Source organism: Crotalus tigris, unplaced genomic scaffold, assembly GCF_016545835.1.
Source record: "Crotalus tigris isolate CLP2741 ecotype Arizona unplaced genomic scaffold, ASM1654583v1 scf7180000024282.1769268, whole genome shotgun sequence".
NCBI classification, from domain to species: domain Eukaryota; kingdom Metazoa; phylum Chordata; class Lepidosauria; order Squamata; family Viperidae; genus Crotalus; species Crotalus tigris.
This window is the reverse complement of record NW_024100454.1, coordinates 1,498,552-1,516,693: the sequence shown is the minus strand read 5'-3', so window position 1 is coordinate 1,516,693 and position 18,142 is coordinate 1,498,552. Positions and strand designations below refer to the sequence as shown.

The following is an 18,142-nucleotide window of genomic DNA, read 5'->3' as shown; positions in this document are numbered from 1 at the left end:
CCACTCCTGCCCAGGCCCCCACAGGCACCCTTGACATGAACGATGTAGAGCTGGCCATGCCCACCCAGTAGGTCACACCCACTCCATCCACGCCCACCCAGTAGACTGCACCCACCCGGCCCCCCTGAGGGCAACCGCAATGCTGATGTGGCCCTCAATGAAACTGAGTTTGACATCCCTGCTCTAGTCTATGCCATGCTAGTCTATGCCATGCTAATTGAGCAGGTAAAAGGTAAATATGCCTTTGACTCAAACTCACTTCTCAGATCTGTACCCAAGTTCTCTTGGTGTTTCAGAAGTCATTTGCCATTGCTTTTTCCCAGAATGGTTTTTCAACTTTCCCCTCTAGCCACAGCTCTGGAATCACCAGGTGGTTTCTTTTCCCAACTACTAAGGCCAAGTCTTTTTCACTTTCAAGACTGACTCAGTGCTGCCTACCAGGATTTGAAAAAGTTCCAGGTGAACAATAGTAAAGCTTTTATGTGGAAACATCCCATGGACATGACACTATCACCAGATCTCTAATTCTCAAGTTAGTGCAAAAGTGCAAAAAACTGTCCCCCTGCCCCCCTCCCAGGGTACTATTGGGTTTTTTCTTCCAGATTTGCTGCTTGTTAGTTTAATCCCTTGAATGCATTCAAACGATGGGGTCCATTACTATAAGCTTGGGTTTAGATATTGGATTTTGCCCTACAATACTGAATAATAGTCTTGGCAAGGAAAAAGTATTTCTGAAGGCATTTGGTTTAATTTTCTTAGATTTACATCCTGTCTTTTCTCCAAGTGTCTGAGGAGGCTCACATAAGTATCTCCATGAATTTTATCTTCACAACAGCATTGCGAGGTAGGCAGAGCTGAATGACAATAGCAGGGTGAACCTGAATGTGAAGTTTCCGATCAAATTCAGCAACTTCATCATTGCCACCTTACTGGCCCACTTGTCTGTGATCCATTTACAGGCTTTTTTTTTTTTTGGCCAACTTAAAAGATCCTGCATCATGCATTTGCTGTTTGTAATGTTATCTTAGAGATCTAAACATGATTTATGCCATATACAAGTTACTGACCTTAAGATTTGCACGATACTGTTCTTGATTATTCATTAGCATGCTGGTATTGTTAACCTTCCTAACTTCTTACATCTATTTTGTTGGAGTTTATCAATAACACTTGGAATATCCGGACGAAACTGGAACTTCCAAACTTTCATTTTTAACATGACAGGAAGAACGTTTCATATCTTTTGAATGGCGCATTATTTTATTCATTCAGATATACATGTTTTTCTTACAAAGGCATATGAATATATAATCCAATTGTTTTTATTTTTTGCATTATTAGTTCAATTAATCAAGTTATGGAAGTAGAGATTACTTAAATGTAATGAGATACTCTGGATATGCTTGGATGTCGTTGAAAATTACAAAAAGGGAGGGGGTGGTCAGGTGATCGGTTACACTGTCATACAGATCAGTTGGATCAGTCCCGCTTTTTTGATACGGGACGACTAATCCTTTTGACCCAACACAATATTCTCCCACAAGCACTCTGGCAAGGTACATGTATTTTGTCCCAGATGCATCTGGTTGCGAATAGGTATTGTGGGCAGAATAAGAGGCATTCACAGCAAAGTAAGTTCCATTTCCGAAACAGGCAGCTGTAGAGGAAGAAAACGTATAAAAAGTCAGCAACAATCAGCGTGTATCTCTTCACTCTTTAAGGTACTCTGCCCAATAACACATTGGTCATACCAAACACAACACTTAATTTAAAAAAAAAAAACTTTCCAGGTATGGGTAGCCCTCAGGTTATGACGGCAATTGAGATTAGGATTGCTGTGATAGTAAAGAATGACATCACATGACCGCATCAATTAGTGACAGAAGAGGCAGGAGTCTCAGAAAAGGAAAGGAAGGAGGGTACACAGTTTGTGAGGGGGAGCAGGGGACTGTGGACAAGTTAGCAAGGGCCACTGCCTTATGGGCAAGGTGCGGCAGGTATGTGCTACAAAATGGGGGATATTCCAGTATTTGAGAGGTTGCCACCAAGAGGAAGTGGTATATAAGTCTCATAAATAAATAAATAAACAAACAAACTTATTTTCCAAAGCACCAGACGGCGGGACAAGAAGCAATGGATAGAAACTAATCAAAGAGAGAAGCAACCTGGAATTAAGGAGAAACTTCCTAACAATGAGGACAATTAACCAGTGGAATAGCTTGCCATCAGAAATTGTGGATGCTTCATCACTGGAGGTCTTTAAGAAAAGACTGGACGCTTGTCTGAAATGGTATAGGGTCTCCTGCTTGAGCAGGGGGTTGGACTAGAAGACCTCCAAGGTCCCTTCCAACTCTATTCTGATTGGTTGTAGTATGTTCCTTAGGAGAAAAGGCAATGGGAACAACTTAAGTGGGGTAACTTGCAACCTTCCCTGCTAGGTTCCCCATTGACTTTGCTCGTGGGAAGCCAGCAGAGAAGGTTGGAAATGGTGATCATGTGACACAGTTTGCTGCATCCTCATAATCACAATCTGGGCACCCAAGTGACTAGACTAGGCTCATGTGACATCGGGACACTGCAATGGATAGAACTTTGAGGACTGGTCAGTGCCACCATAACTCTGAATGATTGCTGAACAAATGGTCATAAGCCAAGATTATCTGCAATAGATGGACTCCATCGTATTATCTTGAGCATTACCACTGTAAGGGCGCAGTGGTTAGAATGCAGTATTGCAGACTAATTCTGCTGATTGCCGACAGCCAGCAATTCTGCAGTTCAAGTCTCGACCGGTTGACTCACCCTTCCATCCTTCCGAGTCGGTAAAATGAGGACCCAGATTGTTGGGGGCAAGATGCTGACTCTGTAAACTGCTCAGAGAGGGCTGTAAAGCACTGTGAAGCGGTATATAAGTCTAAGTGGTATTGCTATGTGCTATTACCCTCCATTTGGCTCCTTCCTTTAAACTTTTTCTGAGCACCTGACTTTTCCACTATGAATAGATATTTGTACGGATAATCCTTGACTTACAACCATTCGTTTCGTCACCATTCAAAGTTACAACTGCAGTGAAAAAAGTAACTTATGTAACTTATGACCAGTTTCCACACACATGATCGCTGCAGCTTCCCCATGGTCACATGATCAAAATTTAGCTGCTTGGCAACTGGCATGTATTTATGACAGTTGCATTTGTCCTGGGGAATTGTGTGATCACCATTTGTAATCTTCCCAGCCAGCTTGAGAAGCAAAGTCAATTAGGGAAGCCAGATTTGTTTAACAACTGCATGATTCACTTAACAACCAAGAGATTCATTTAACAACTGTGGCAAAAGAGGTTGTAAAATGGGGCACAACTCACTTAACAATTGTTTTGCTTAACAATGAAAATTCTGGAATGAATTGTGGTTGTTAGGTCAAGGACTACCTGTAATTATGAAATTAGGAGTTCTGGGCTCAGATACAAAGACGTTTTTCTGCATGTGGAAAGCACCTCCTGCTCCTTCCACCTGCCTGGTTTACATCTGGCATCATTCTGGAGATCATCAACTTCTCAAGAGTCACATGATAATTCCTTTCCATGGGAATTCCTCTCTTCTATCTGTGGTGTCCAAACATCTAACTGACTCACTACTGACCAAGTCACTAGGTTATATACTGGACTTCTGCCAGAATGTAAAGAGAACATCTTTTTTCTTCCAAATTTCTTCAAGGATTGCAAAGGTTTTAGTAGAAAATTTCTTTGTTCCGCCCACATCACCCCTGGAGGTATACAAATTATGTTGTGATGTAATGTGGTTTGATTAGCTTTGGGTTAGCATGTTGTGCTACTCTGCTGCAGTGGTCTATAAATCATGGTTACAGCTTAGTACCCAACCCCAGTCTACTGAAGCTGAGTAAACCTGTTAAACCAAACAAGGCTCAAGACAAATAGTGAAACAGCTAATATCATGTTTCCCTGAAAGTAAGGCCTACCCCAAAAGTAAGCCCTAGCTTGATTTTGCGGGTGGGCCAAATATAAGCTCTATCCCCCAAAATAAGCCCTAGTTTTGGGGTGAGGCACACACTTAAAAATCAAGCAAGGCGGGGGTAGGGGTGTGGATCTGCCCCACGTGCCCCGCACCCTCTCCTCGCCGGTCCACTTCTTGAAAGGGCTGAGTGCAAAATGCAGGCCAAAATGCAGCTGCAGAATGCAGCTGCTCCTTCGGCCCCAGAAGAAGTGGACCTGCTGGGTAGGGCTGTCGGTGAGTAAGACATCCCCCCAAAATAAGACCTGGTGCCTCTTTTGGAGGCAAAAAAAATAAAATAAAATAAGGCCCAGTCTTATTTTCAGGGAAACATAGTACCAAGAATCAGCCTTAAAGCGCAATTTACCATGCAATCCAGCATAACTCCTGTTAAAGCCAGTGCTGTTAATGAGGGTTAATGATGTACTGGCTGTTCCATGAAAAAGAAGCATCTCATTATTTACTTTGCCATTCTTAGCATCCATCTCCTGCTTTTTTATTTGGTATGCCTGCCAATAGAAGGGATTTTGTATCCTCTCAATCTGCAAATGAAAAGAGAGCAGAAGTTAGTAATAAGCTATGTTCTTTAAAAAAAAGAATAAAGGAAGAACCAATTTGGATCTTTGGAGAACAGTAATTGAAGCAGAGGTACTATTCTTCACTAAAATAAATTAAACAAGAAATTGAAACCCACCAGTATGGGGCATTGGCTGCAGCATCTCCCATTCCTCTAGTCCTATCTTGGCCACTATCATTCCTGCATGACATGTGGTGTCAGATATGTCCAAGTCAGTGAGCCTGACTAACACAAATTCTTAAGGCAGCCCCTTCTAGATCATTCAGAAGCACTCTACTACCAAATATCAGAAAGACTCTCACAGAGGAGACAGGCTGATTTTTCTCAGATTCTGAAAGGAAGCTGATTTCAATGAAGCATTCAAATTACTTCCTAGTATCAATCTGTTTGCCAGAGAAAGGTGTGCTTCAATGATGGAGCTTCTTTTGCAGAAGCAATATAAACCAAGGGTGGATGTCTACCTAATAGGAATGCTAACTACGTTTAGTAATTCCTTTGACCAAGAAAATAGAAAATATATTTTCTGAGATCTTTTCTCGATCTGTGCAACAACATGGATTTGAAGAGCATAAGACATCTGGAATGCATGTGGATACACCATGCACCCATTTTGGTCTTTGAATCCAATTCTCTACACAGCCTTATTCTCCTCTAGTACAGGTAGTCCTTGACTTACAACCAAAATTGAGCCCAACATTTCTGTTGCTAAGTGAGACACTTGTTAAGTGAGTTTTGCCCCATTTTACGACCTTTCTTGCCACAGTTGTTAAGTGAGTCACTGCTGTTGTTCAGTTAGTAACGAGGCTGTTAAATGAATCTGCTTTCTCCATTGACTTTGCCTGTCAGAAAGTCGCAAAAGGCAATCGCATGACCCCGGTACATGGCAACCGTCACAAATATGAGTCAGTTGCCAAGTGTCTGAATTTTAATCACAAGATCGTGGGGATGCTGCAACGGTCGCAAGTGTGAAAAATGGCCCTAAGTCACTTTTTCCAGTGCTTTTGTAACTTTGAGCAGTTACTAAGTGAACTGTTGTAAGTCTAGGACTACCTGTAATTATCTTAGACTACCCTACTCTAAGATCACAGTGTAATAAAAGGATTAAACTTCTGATAATCGGTCAATTTAATAGACAATATATTTATTCCCCTCAGAGAGTAATATGGAGTATCTATATTACTGTAGAAGGGACAGTAGAAATTCAAGTTCATCCAAGCATTTAATCTTTTAATGTTAGTGTTTAATGAATGAATGGCATCAAGTTTTTGGGGTGGGGGGGAGGAGAAATAAGGCTTTACTTGTCATCCAAAGCAGCAGAACAGAATATCTGGGGTATTTATTTATTTATTTTACCTTTTGAATGGTATATCCCTTGCTTGTTTGGTTAAACATATCCTGGACTTTTTTATATTCCTTCATTTCTGATTTTAGCTCCACCACTTTAACACGCATCGTTTCCTCCATGGCATCCCACTCTTCAGGAATTGCAGTTGCTGGATTATCTTTGTAAAGGAATAGGAGACAATTTGATGAGCGTTTACAAATAGCCATGTTCCAGTTCCAGTTCTTTTTAAGTACAGAAATTAGGCCAAACAACCTTTGCATCTCTTTATCATTTGGATTGACGTGCCATCCAATTTTAGGCAGCGGGGGACAGAAAACAGGAGCAAATTATCTTGAGTCTTCACAAAAAGGGATAGGCAACCTTGGCTCTTTTATGACTCGTGGACTTCAACTCCCAGAATTCCTGAGCCAGCCATGCTGAGGGGAAGGGAGAGGTTTCCAAGCTGAGCCATGCTGGCTCAGAAATTCTGGGAGTTGAAGTCCATGAGTCATAAAAGAGCCAAGGTTGCCTACCCCTGGCCTAACTCAACAATGATGCTGCGAATGACTGAGTGCCCTCTGCCTAGTAGTGCCAACCTTACTGTACAACCAAGTCTCTCAAACACAGCACAGGAAAGCTCAAGCCAGCTGATCCTTATGAAGTTCCAAGAGCTACGTCTGGTTACATATATCAATCTCATCTGACAAAACATTACAACATAACCTATTTGTCATTTGCCTGTTCACAGATGGGGACCAATGGATCAAGTAAAAATACTATTATCTGCATTATACCTGCATTAAAATATAGCAAAGGGTAGCTATTTCAAACTGAAGCAAAACAAGCAAAGGGGACAGTGATCTTTAAAGGATGTCTACTGAAAGCCACATCATCGTATGGGGAAAAGACCTCATTTGAGGAAGAAGAACCATTACTTTCCTGTACTTAAAACTCAAAATGTAGGTTGTCCTTGACTTAACGACCACAACTGAGCCCCTAATTTCTGTTGCTAAGTGAGGGAATTGTTAAGTGAGTTTTGCTCTATTTTTTGCCACAGTTAAGGGAATCACTGCAGTTATTAAGTGAATTATGTGGGTTGTTAAGCAAATGGGCTTCCCCCATTGACTTTGCTTATGAGAAGCTAACTGGGAAGGTTAGAAATGGTGATCACATGACACCAGGACAATGCAAGTACCATAAATATATTCCAGTTGCCAAGTGGCCAAATTTTGATCACATGACCGTGGGGATGCTGCAACGGTCGTAATTTTGAAAAGCAGCCATGAGTCACTTTTTCAGTGCCATTGTAATTTTGGTCACTGAACAAATGGTTGTAAGTCAAGGACTACCTGTACACCTCTTCCACTTCAGATACAAAGACCTGCACATCTTTACTCTCTAGTTTGTTAGTGTTTTTTTTTTTTTTTTTTGCTACACAGTGATTTCCTCACTTTATTTGATTTGGGATTTTTGTGAGATTGTCGCTATTGTTTAATTGCTGTATTGATATTGATGATTTCATTGCCAGAAAAGGTAGAATTAACTAGAAACAAGCTAGTTATAAATAAGCTTTTTGATCTGTAGATGTGTTAAAACATTTCCAATTAAGGAATTAGCCTAGAACAGTGGTGGCGAACCTATGGCACGGGTGCCAGAGGCGGCACTTGGAGCCCTCTTTGTGGGCACATGTGCCATTGCCCCAGCCTTACCTCCCCCTGTGACCCCTCCTCTCCAGCAGCCCCCCTGAAGGAGAATCGCCCTCGAGCATGGCCCACACAGAGCAGGGCAGCCAAGGACATGGCAGCCAGGCAGCATAGACAAGACTCTGGCCTCACACCCCATCATGCAGTTGATGCTGCAGGACGCGGGCAGAGGGTGTGGCTGCCATAGCGCTGCTGGGCTGCCTGGGCGATCTGCGGTGGGCCCTGGAAGCAGTGAGTGGTCCTGTGGGTGGGCGGGGGATGGGGGGCATAGTGGGGGCGGAGCAGGGAGGTGGGGTGGGGCCAGTTTTTGGGCACTCGGTCTCTAAAAGGTTCGTCATCATTGGCCTAGAACAAATGCTAGATTGTAATCTGCATTTTCTTCACTCAAAATCACCCAGCTTTATATCAAGCAATAGTAGGCATACCTCAAATACCTGCATCTATTATGCCAAAATAAGCTATGCGAGTGAGCAAATTTTATTTTAAAACATGCAGGACTTTACATGGCCGTTTTTATGTAGGTATTGTTATACCATTCTTTGTCCCTTTATTTTGTCTTGAAACTATCAGCCTTCCCTAAGTTGCGTTGGTCTTCAATATCCATCAACATGCAGCATGGAGGAAGAATCCCAAACACAGCCAGGATGGCAACCTTAGATTAAAGGAGGCTGCAGAATGAACCACTGTAAGAATAGCTATATTAGACATGTGGGTGACGCCAAGCTTTTGTATTTTTAGGCGATAAGGTTTGGATTTTTATCTACCACATTACATGTTTCCATCTCCAAAACGGTGAAACAAAAGTGTTGACTCTCAGCAGTGGTGCTCCAGCGCCATTACAAGATATTCACCTGGAGCCTTTGACCGCTTCTGCAGTACACTGAGAGAACTTTGAAACTTTGGGCTGTTAGCAGGCATCCAATTTGGTCTAGTGGAGAGAGGCTAGATTCAAGGGCTATGTAAATTAGGGGACATGCAATAGGAGGGCGAAAGAGAGAGAGACAGAGAAAGGAAGGAAGGAAGGAAGGAAGGAAGGAAGGAAGGAAGGAAGGAAGGAAGGAAGGAAGGAAGGAAGGAAGGAAGGAAGGAAGGAAGGAAAGGAAGGAAGGAAGGAAGGAAAGGAAAGGAAGGGTTTCCTAGATGAGAAGTGAAATGTTTTTAAGAAACCAAGAAAGTTCAGGTGCTTTTTGTACAACCCTGACCTAGATGAATGAGAATCTCCACAGACAGAGAAGGGAAGGGAAGGGAAGGGAAGAGAAGAAGGAAACAGAATGAAGTTATAAATGTTGGCCAAGGTATAGAACGCACCTTCTACTTTTGCAACACGCCGAAGGGTAATGCACGTTCCCTGGTCATCGACAGCCTGCATTTTACTGGGGTCCACTTTGTAACGCTTCTTGTTTATGGTCAGCTCATACTGCCTCTGATGTTGTGCTGCGGCTTCTAGTTGCATATTGGTCAGACTGTCAAAAGTTCTGTATTGTCCATTGTCTTCATACCGCCACAATACAAGGTTTGTGAGAAGATCTGCCTTGGATTTTTCTTCTCTATCTTCTCGTATCCTTCTGATCATTGTCTGTATTTCCATACTGGCCTGCAAGACATCTTTAGTTATCCCACAAATACAAAGCGAGGGAGGAGAAGCTTCACTGTCTAGTTTAAGGGCAATGTGCAACGTTTCCTGGAGGTCCTCCAGTTTTTTATATTCGCTTTCTCCAAAGTTAGAGATCCATTCATCCGAGATAGTGTATTCATTCTGGGACTCAAAAATCAGCTTCTTAATCCACGCTGCTGCATTTTCCACATTGTTATAGTGGTCACCACAAATCTGAAAAACGGCTGGCTCAACTGTTCTCTCAAAAACTAAGGCAGGTTTTAATTCCACAGCAGGTTTTTTGGTGGTAAAGAATTCTGTAACAAATCAACAAATTCAAGGATTCAGTGCTTCTAACTACTGTGTCTGCCAGCCAAATATTTAAGACACAAATGGAAGACATTTCCTTACCTGCTACTTTTGAGAAAAAGGATTTTTGTGTACGCGTACCACCACTGGGTTTACTAGCTGTAACTTCTGTTCTCTGCGTGCTTGCATAAAACACTTCTAGAAGATGTGACTGAAAAATGATTATTTTAATCTCTCTCACCCCGGGGGCAGATGTTGTACTTGCGTAGTCTACTATAGCATCAATCATGCTATCGGCTGCTATAACTGGATCGCGTTTTGCATATCCTGCAATGTTAATACAAAGTTTTAAAGCAACTCTTTATTTTACTGGTCAGTAATAAACTCCACCTTTCTTTGTGAAGGGATAATTCTTCTAATATCTTTAAAATGGGGCATTTCAGCTAAAAGTTCTCTACTGCTCTCTTTTTGGGGAGGGGGAACTATGTTTTACCCTCCAAATATTGGATTCTAATCCTTAAGTTTTAGGAATCATGGCTAACTGTTAGACGTTTGGGAGAATTGCAATCTAAAAATATCTGCTTAAGGAAACGAGATTCCTCCATGTGATCAGAAGTCTTGAAAAGGTATTGTTACTCTTCCTAGACAAGGTCTTGCCTTTACTTCAACAGACTCAACCCATTCCCTTGATATTGTTATTTTTTTACCATTTAGTCGTGTCCAATTTCAAAATCTAGTGCTCTCTATGCTACCCTGTCAAACACAGCTTCTTTTAATTGTTGGATGTTCAACTTTGTATCAGATTTGATGTTATCAAATCCTTTCCTTGCCCCCTTCTGCTTGTTCCACTAACCATTCCTAGCATCGCTGCCTTCTCCAGTGAATTTGCACGTATGGCCCGGCCAAAGTAAATCAGATGTATTCTGGTAATTTTAGCTTCTAAAGGTGTATCTGGTTTTATACAATTTAACACCTCTCTGTTAGTTACTCTGACTATCCATGACATACACTCACCTTGATATAACCACCAACTATTGGCCTGCAACTCAGTTTTAAGTCCCATTCAATTTTCAAAATAGACCAGGGGTTCTCAACCTTGGCAACTTTAAGACTTGTGGACTTCAACTCCCAGAATTCTGGGAGTTGAAGTCCACAAGTCTTAAAGTTGCCAAGGTTGAGAACCCCTGAAATAGACGGAGGCGCTCAAATTTAAATTAACCTTCAGCGGTCAAGAACCCATCTCACATATAAGCTTAATATCCTCAGTGATGCTACTGAGGATTATGATGGAACATGAAGTGATCCTACAACATTATTATTATTACTAGGACTTTCATTATGGCACTTTCTACTTATACAATTTTTCACAAAGTAATACAGACCTGTCCCAATTGCTGGAAACGCAACAGATGTAAATTGCCGCTGCTCACATTCCATGAGTGCTTGAGAGACTTGCTTTTTGATATCATTGCTGTTCACAAGATGGATTATATTTTTACAAGACAGGTTTCCTCCTTGGGTGCATATGAGGTTATTGTGTGGCTGGGAAGCTGAATGAAAACAAAAGTCAGCTAGGCAGCAAACAAGCCAGGAATCAATAGAAACGTTTCCATATTTGAGAGCAGATGGATATAGGAGTCAGTTTGGTTATGGCTGAAAACAAAAAGTAAACCTCAAAATTATGGGTTTATAGTTAGCAAGTATCATCAGCCAGACCAATATGACTAGTTCAACAAATGGCAATTCAAATCAAGTGTGGCTTAGTCCATAGGTGGAATCGGTTTATGCCTTCTTTGAAAGCTGCAATTTCATTTTATTTTATTTACTGCAGATACACATTTTTAAGTTAATACATTTCTAGGCAAATGCGATTGTTATGAAACATTGTTCACAATGTAAGAGTTAAAAATAATCCATAATGGTTTTTAGAACTATCCTAAAACTGATTAACAACCAATTAAACCATAAGCATCCTATTAAAACATTGTTCCTTACCCAGGTCAGCACATTCTTTCACCACCTCTGGACCAGCGCTTTCCATAATGGCTTTGGAAACACCTTTCAAACAAATAAGTCAGTTTGGGCAGGTGAAATAACATGCCTTTGTCACATTTAAAGCTTTCGGAGAATAGAACAATCCTTTCAATATATGAACCTCTTTTCACTGAACCTCTCACTCCATCCTTTTTCTCCAGGGCATAGACAACCTTTGTCAGTTCAGAGCCCACAAAGATCCCAGAAATTAATTTCATTAATAGGGTTGGGAAGAAAGAGCCCTGCTGATGATGATCATACAGAAAGAGGGAAAAGAGGCCTGAACCTATTTCAAAAGCCACAGGATTCGGAATGGGGGCTTTATGGTGAATTGCTCCTGAAGACCTCCTGTTGGCATAGAGGAGACCCTTCCTTTCACAGATAATACAGGAACATATCGATTCTTTGTCCATTGCTAATTACTTTGTGTCTTTCCCTATTCAAGAGTTTGCTCCTTTCTCTGTGCAGAGAGATAAGGAGGAATCTGGCCATCAGGAGTGGAAGATCACGCTTCAGAAAACAGGATATAAATTATCAGAATACAAGCTTCTCTATGAGAAGTCAGATCCTGAAAAAACAAGATTTCTTCACATGCTGCATAATTCACCCGTGGACGTTATTACCCTATGAGGCAATGATGGCTACTAATCCAGATAGCTGTTAACAGCTACATTTCAGGGGAACAGTTTTATACAGGCCAGAGGTGTCAAACTCGCAATGTCACGTGCCATGTCAAGACATATTGCGACTTTTCCATTGCCAGCAATGGGGTGGACGCGGTTTTGCCATGACGCATCCGGCCACCCCTGATATAGGCTATTAACCTTGCAACTCAACAACACCTCCACCATGTCTTCAAATATTGCTACAGTAACCACAGTGGGAGGGATTATATGTAAATATTGGGCTAAGATGAGCCTTGGCATAATTCAGCATGGTTGTTCTTACAAATGACTGAAGATAGTTCCACATCATTAAAGTACCTGCATTACTTGTTAGTTTCACTAGTAATGCAGCTGAAATAAAAAAAAAGCTGCCCCTTGGTTAACTACAATATCTGGGACCAGAATTTCCATCACTAAGCAATGGTGTTATAAAATGCGATATCACCTGACCGCATACTGGCATCCCTGTTATCATTGTTAAGTAAGGACCACAGGCATTGAGCAAGTCCCAGTCAGCTTCCAACAGGGAAGGATGAAGGTGTGCGGGAGGTACACATGGGTGTGGAGGGGCTGTTGTCAGAAAGGGGATAATGTAAGTCATGGGTCCCCAACCTGTGAGCCACAGCCCATTACTGGGCCACGACCTATTGGCCACCAGGCTTATGTGAGTGGCTGGCCAGTGTGCGCATGTGCGTGTGCATGCACAGCCCCACTCATGCAAGAGTTGCTGTGAGCATTGCCACAAGCATCACAGGTGTTCCGCAGCCCCATTTGCATGAGCATCGCCATGAGTGTCTCAGGCATCTGCAGGTCCATGCACCCAAGTGTCACCATGTCTTGGGCACTCACAGCCCCACTCATGTGAGCATAAAAGAATGGTTGTTGAACGAGTGGTCATTAAATGAGGACTACCTGTACAACCATAGTAAGTCCTCTGACATGTGATGAGTGACTCTTTTCAGCAGATTGTTACTTTTTAAAAATAATGTTACCCTCCTGTACCACACCTACCAAAACTGGACCACCCAGCACACATCTAACTACAGCAAACAAAAGGAAACAATCTAAACAACAAGTCAAACTTTAGGATAATTTTTTTTTGGGGGGGAGAGACACGTATAGTGTTGAAAACGTACCAGTTTGGAGATTAAATGTTTGATTGGTTATGTTTACGATGGCATCTGTCATCTGTTTAGTAATATCTCCCTGTTCCAGCTGCAACTCAAGTGAGCCAATTTGCGTTTTAAGATTTCCATATTTTAGAGTTGAACTTTGCTCAGAGAAAGCTATAAGAAGGTAAAAGGAGAGGTTGAGACAGACAAATCAATTTATTCTGCATTCTTGCCTCCCGAAGTCTACGGCTGCGTAATTTTATCCTATACTTAGTGATGGGATTTAGCCAGTTCGCACCAGTTTGGCAGATCCGGTAGCTAATGTTTTGTTGCCCAGGCCCAGGATAGACTTCCGGAAGCGGCATCCACACAGAGAACCGGTTGTTCACATATTTGAATCCCACCACTGCCTATACTTCCCTATAAATGTCTCTCTTTAGATGACAAAATCCCAGGTTTAAGTAAAATTTTAATTAATGCTTGTCCAATTTAGACATCACTTAATTTAGGGCAGGCATTTTTAACATTCGCTCTATCCTAAAAACTAACAGTAGGATCAGAACAATAATTAACCTGCCCTCCATTTGCTCTTGAAATTAAAGAAAGTTAACTTAATTTCACTATGGTTAGACATTTAATAATTTTCTTCTGTATATGAATAATATGTGGATAATCTCTGGCAGTCTCTGAGATAAAACCCCAGGCGTTCAACCCACATGTGGCTCAAGGCCTTAAATCATGGTCATGGGGGTTTGGCATAATATAAACCAGCAAGAATAGACCTTGGGTTTATGTGGCTTATGTGACCTCGCCTCCCTTTTGTCCTCTTTAGCTACTGTTGCTGAAGCCACAACTATTGGAAACACCTGCCTTCTCTTTTTAAACTCAAGCTACATCTACTAGCTGTGTCCAAAATAGGCCACTATCTCAGAAGTTAAACAAGCAGGTCATTAGAAGGGCAAGAATCTGAGAGGTCTCTGAAGATATGAGGAGGCAGATGCACAAACCTCCGAAAAGCTGTTTTGATTTAATGACTCATCCCATCTGCTTCGGGCCTACTGCAAACACCCATATACACACACACACATCATCTTTAAGAGGAAAGAGAAGCAACTGTGTTCTGCTCTGCTTTGCAGGCTAGCAGCCTGGAAAATGGAAAAAGTTTATGCTCCTCTGCAGCCCCTGTACCAAAACCTTTCCATGTGCTGCACATGCTTCTGTGGCATGAAAATGTCTGATCCCTCATATTCTCCAGAGTGCCCAGTGACACTGGAATACAGATAATCCTCGACTTACAATCATAATTGAGCCCACAACATCGGTCATAAGCTGTGATGGTCCAAAAGCGGGCCATCACGTGACTGCCCCCAATTTTATGATCTTTTTTGCAGCAGTCATTAAGCAGCCATGGTTGTTAAGCAAACTCATTATTTGCCATGGAGCGATTTTGCTAAGAAAGTGGAAGTAAATGCCAATTAAATGTGAGCCTGTGGCCAAGCACTCAGTATGTGGTCATATGACTATAGTGGGGCTCAAACCCAGGCTGTAAGTAGCTTTTCTGGAGTCACAGTAACTTCAAATGGTCATTAAGCAACCAGTCATAAGTTGAGTCAACCATGTAGGTAGGCCTAACTTTGGCAAAAGACAGGCAGGAGACATGTTTCAAGATGATGTAAGGATGTAAAACTGGATATCTCTTTTCTGCCATATAGGGAATCACACCTATAGCACGAACCTCTCTGTCAAGGCAAAGCTAACTCTTCTTGCACAGAACAGAAGACAATAAAATATTATTTCTTTCCTCAGACCTTATTAATCATTTTTGTTTTACTCCAGTTAAGCTTTAAAATGTTCTGGTACGCTATACTTATTCTTTCTCATTCTTCACAAAAGATTTCTATTTCTTAATTACACGTGCACTGATGATGTTACCTAGTTTGGTAATGAAATGTCTGCTTAAAAAAAAAAAAACAACCCACCAAGCTCAGAGAGCACCAAATATCCATAATTAAGTTTTACCTTGATTTTCCTGCTGAAAATTCTCAGATGAAGCTTTGGGCATTGAGGAGCTTGTTTGGCTTACACTCAATCTACTGTTTAATTCTTCCATGAATGCCTAACGAGAAAAGAGGAGAACACAATTAACAGACTACAAAGCAAGTATAGAGATAGAGCTTTACAACACTTGGGCAGAAATGAAATGGGTGGCTGTACATGTATACACTTGCAAAAAGCCAGGAACAGCTTTTGAAGCAGCTAGACAAACCATGAAGAAGATGCACTGTTTGCATTCCTGCAAAACCACTTACTCTCTTTGAATGCTTTGTACAGCTCTAGTACAATTAGATCTTTTTCGTGGAATTGTGACCAGATAGTTAGAAGAAACAGCACAGTTCTATTAAGAAGAAAAGAATAAGTAATATAGGGCAGGTTGCACAAAAGAGAGGAAACTTGAAGAGGAATTGCTTTCTATCCAAAACAGGACTTTATTGAAGCAGATTCTCCAAGGCCAACTTCTACTGTGTGGTCATGATGCTAAATGTACAAGACAGTTAAGCAACAGTAAAAACCTTTTAAAGTTTTTTGAGAAAGGCATGAGACAAGCTGAAAAACACAGAGATTGTTCTCAGCAGAATTAGGATCTTCCAGAACCAGGTTTAGGGTGCAAAACATTTCAAAGAAACTGCAGTGAAATAAAAATACCTGGACGGTGGTGGTATCACTGGCATGAAGCACAAAATGAACTTCTTTAAGGGACTTTGGATTTTCAGCTTGACTGAATTTGAAAACTTCATCAAAAAACAGTTTAGCCACATATTCTTTGGGATATCCAAGATTTCCAGTTCCAATAGCTGGGAAGGTGATGGAGCTCAGCGAGAGTTGTTCGGTGACTTTCAGACATTCCTCAATTATGCCCCCTAAGTTCTGGGGAATCACACACAAAAAAATTATCTTAGAATATTTTTAAATGATTGGTCTACAATTAAATATGCCTTGGCATTAATTAAACTAATTGTATGAATTTAAAAAATTGGAACACGGATATAGCTGCATTAATCAGGAAAAAGGGTGCACCAATGAGTGAAATTGCCAGCACATTGTGCTATCATGCTGGACTATCACAAACAGACGATACAGACAGCCAAAGCCACGGCTAGATCCAGGAAACGTTCTCTACAATTTTCTTAGTCACTTGACATTTCTTTCCTTCTTCTCATCACGTAGGTTAAAAAAGTTAAATTACGAAATCTGAGTAGTGAAAGATAGTATATAAAGAACTAAGAACAAAGGTCATGCAGTCTGTGCTTAAAAGCCTACTTGCTTAGAAAGCTCATTCACTGTTGTATACAGGTAGTCCTTGCTTACCAAATGTCCTGTTTAGAGACTGTTTGAAAATATGGTAGTGTGGAAAAAGTAACCTTATCACTATTCCTCATGCTTACAACTGTTGCAGTGTCCCCAGTCACATGACTGAGATTCAGGTGCTTCACAACTGATGAACATTTATAGCAATTAGCAATAGTACTTAGACGTATATACCGCTTCATAGTGATTTACAACCCTCTCTAAGTCAGGGGTCTCCAGCCTTCCCAGCTTTGTGAACTGGTGGGGGGGGGGGGAGTGGATGGTGCCGTGCAAGCGTGCAAGCAGCGGACACGTTGCTCACATACGCAGTTTCATTTGAAGTTGTGAGCATGCGTGCCCACAGGTCATGCAAATGGAGCTTCACACAAGTACCTGCCGCTTGTGCAAGTGGAGCTGCACATGCATGCATGCGTGCTCGCCCGCCACTTGCACAGCCCAGTTCCAAATGGCTGCAGCCCAGGGTTTGGGGACCCCTGCTCTAAGTGGTTTACAGAGTCAGCATCTTGCCCCCAACAATCTGGATCCTCATTTTACCGACCTTGAAAGGATGGAAGGCTGAGTCAACCTTGAGCTGGTCAAAATCGAACTCCTGGCAGTGAGCAGTGAATTAGCCTGCAATACCGCATTCTAATAACTGCATCCCTACAGCTGTTTCTGACTGTCACAGCATCCCATGGTGACATGACTGCCACTAAGGTAATTCACAGATGGCTTTCAAAAGAGCAGAATCAATGGAGAATCCAGCAGTAAAATCAAAAATTGCAATCACATGATGCCTGAGTTATTGACCATGGTTTAATGACCATAGTGGAACCAAGATATGTCCATCACAGTCATGTGATGTCTTGCATGTTGAACAGAGTTGCCAATCCCAACTGTGGTTGTTAAGCAAAGTCTACCTGTATTGTCCAGAATTGTTTGACTCAGGGTGATATATAAAATCTGCATGGATCTATGTATGTTTGGGTGTCTGTACACACACACATATGTACAGTATATATGCATGTATATACAGTACACATACAGTATAGTGATTATGTGTATGTGTACATATACAGGTAGTTCTCGACTTACGACCACAATTGAGCCTAAAATTTATGTTGCTAAGTGAAAAAATTGTTAAGTGAGTTTTGGCCCATTTTACAACCTTTCTTGCCTTAGCTGTTAAGTGAATCATTGCAGTTGTTAAGTTAGTAACACAGTTGTTAAGTGAATCTGGCTTCCCTATTGACTTTGCTTGTCAGAAAGTGATCACATGACCACAGGACACCGCAACCGTCATAAATATGAGCATATCGCAGGCTTCTGAATTTTGATCATGTGACCAAGAGGATCGTAAGTATCGTAAGTGTAAAAAACAATCGTAAGTCACTTTTTTCAGTGCCGTTGTAACTTTGAATGGTCAACTAAATGAACTGCTGTAAGTCGAGGACTACCTGTATACAAATACA

At 41.5% G+C, this 18,142-nt stretch overlaps 1 protein-coding gene across 3 annotated transcripts in view; it reads right to left on the bottom strand.

Annotated features, from left to right (window-relative positions):
• Nucleotides 1-1,232: 1,232 nt before the first annotated feature.
• The window catches only part of LOC120299208 (protein mono-ADP-ribosyltransferase PARP14-like), a 32,033-nt gene continuing 15,123 nt past the window's right edge, over nt 1,233-18,142 (bottom strand). For 2 of the 3 annotated variants that reach the window (XM_039323779.1, XM_039323778.1), the window contains exons 9-18: nt 16,029-16,250; nt 15,345-15,441; nt 13,350-13,499; nt 11,510-11,572; nt 10,897-11,064; nt 9,617-9,841; nt 8,920-9,522; nt 5,938-6,086; nt 4,375-4,549; nt 1,233-1,657 (exon numbers count right to left, since the gene is read on the bottom strand). In XM_039323779.1, coding sequence (XP_039179713.1) covers nt 1,371-1,657; nt 4,375-4,549; nt 5,938-6,086; nt 8,920-9,522; nt 9,617-9,841; nt 10,897-11,064; nt 11,510-11,572; nt 13,350-13,499; nt 15,345-15,441; nt 16,029-16,250 — 2,139 coding nt within the window. In that variant the 3' untranslated portion in view covers nt 1,233-1,370. The remainder of the gene's footprint in view (nt 1,658-4,374; nt 4,550-5,937; nt 6,087-8,919; nt 9,523-9,616; nt 9,842-10,896; nt 11,065-11,509; nt 11,573-13,349; nt 13,500-15,344; nt 15,442-16,028; nt 16,251-18,142) is intronic. The other variant, XM_039323780.1, reaches the window with a different exon arrangement.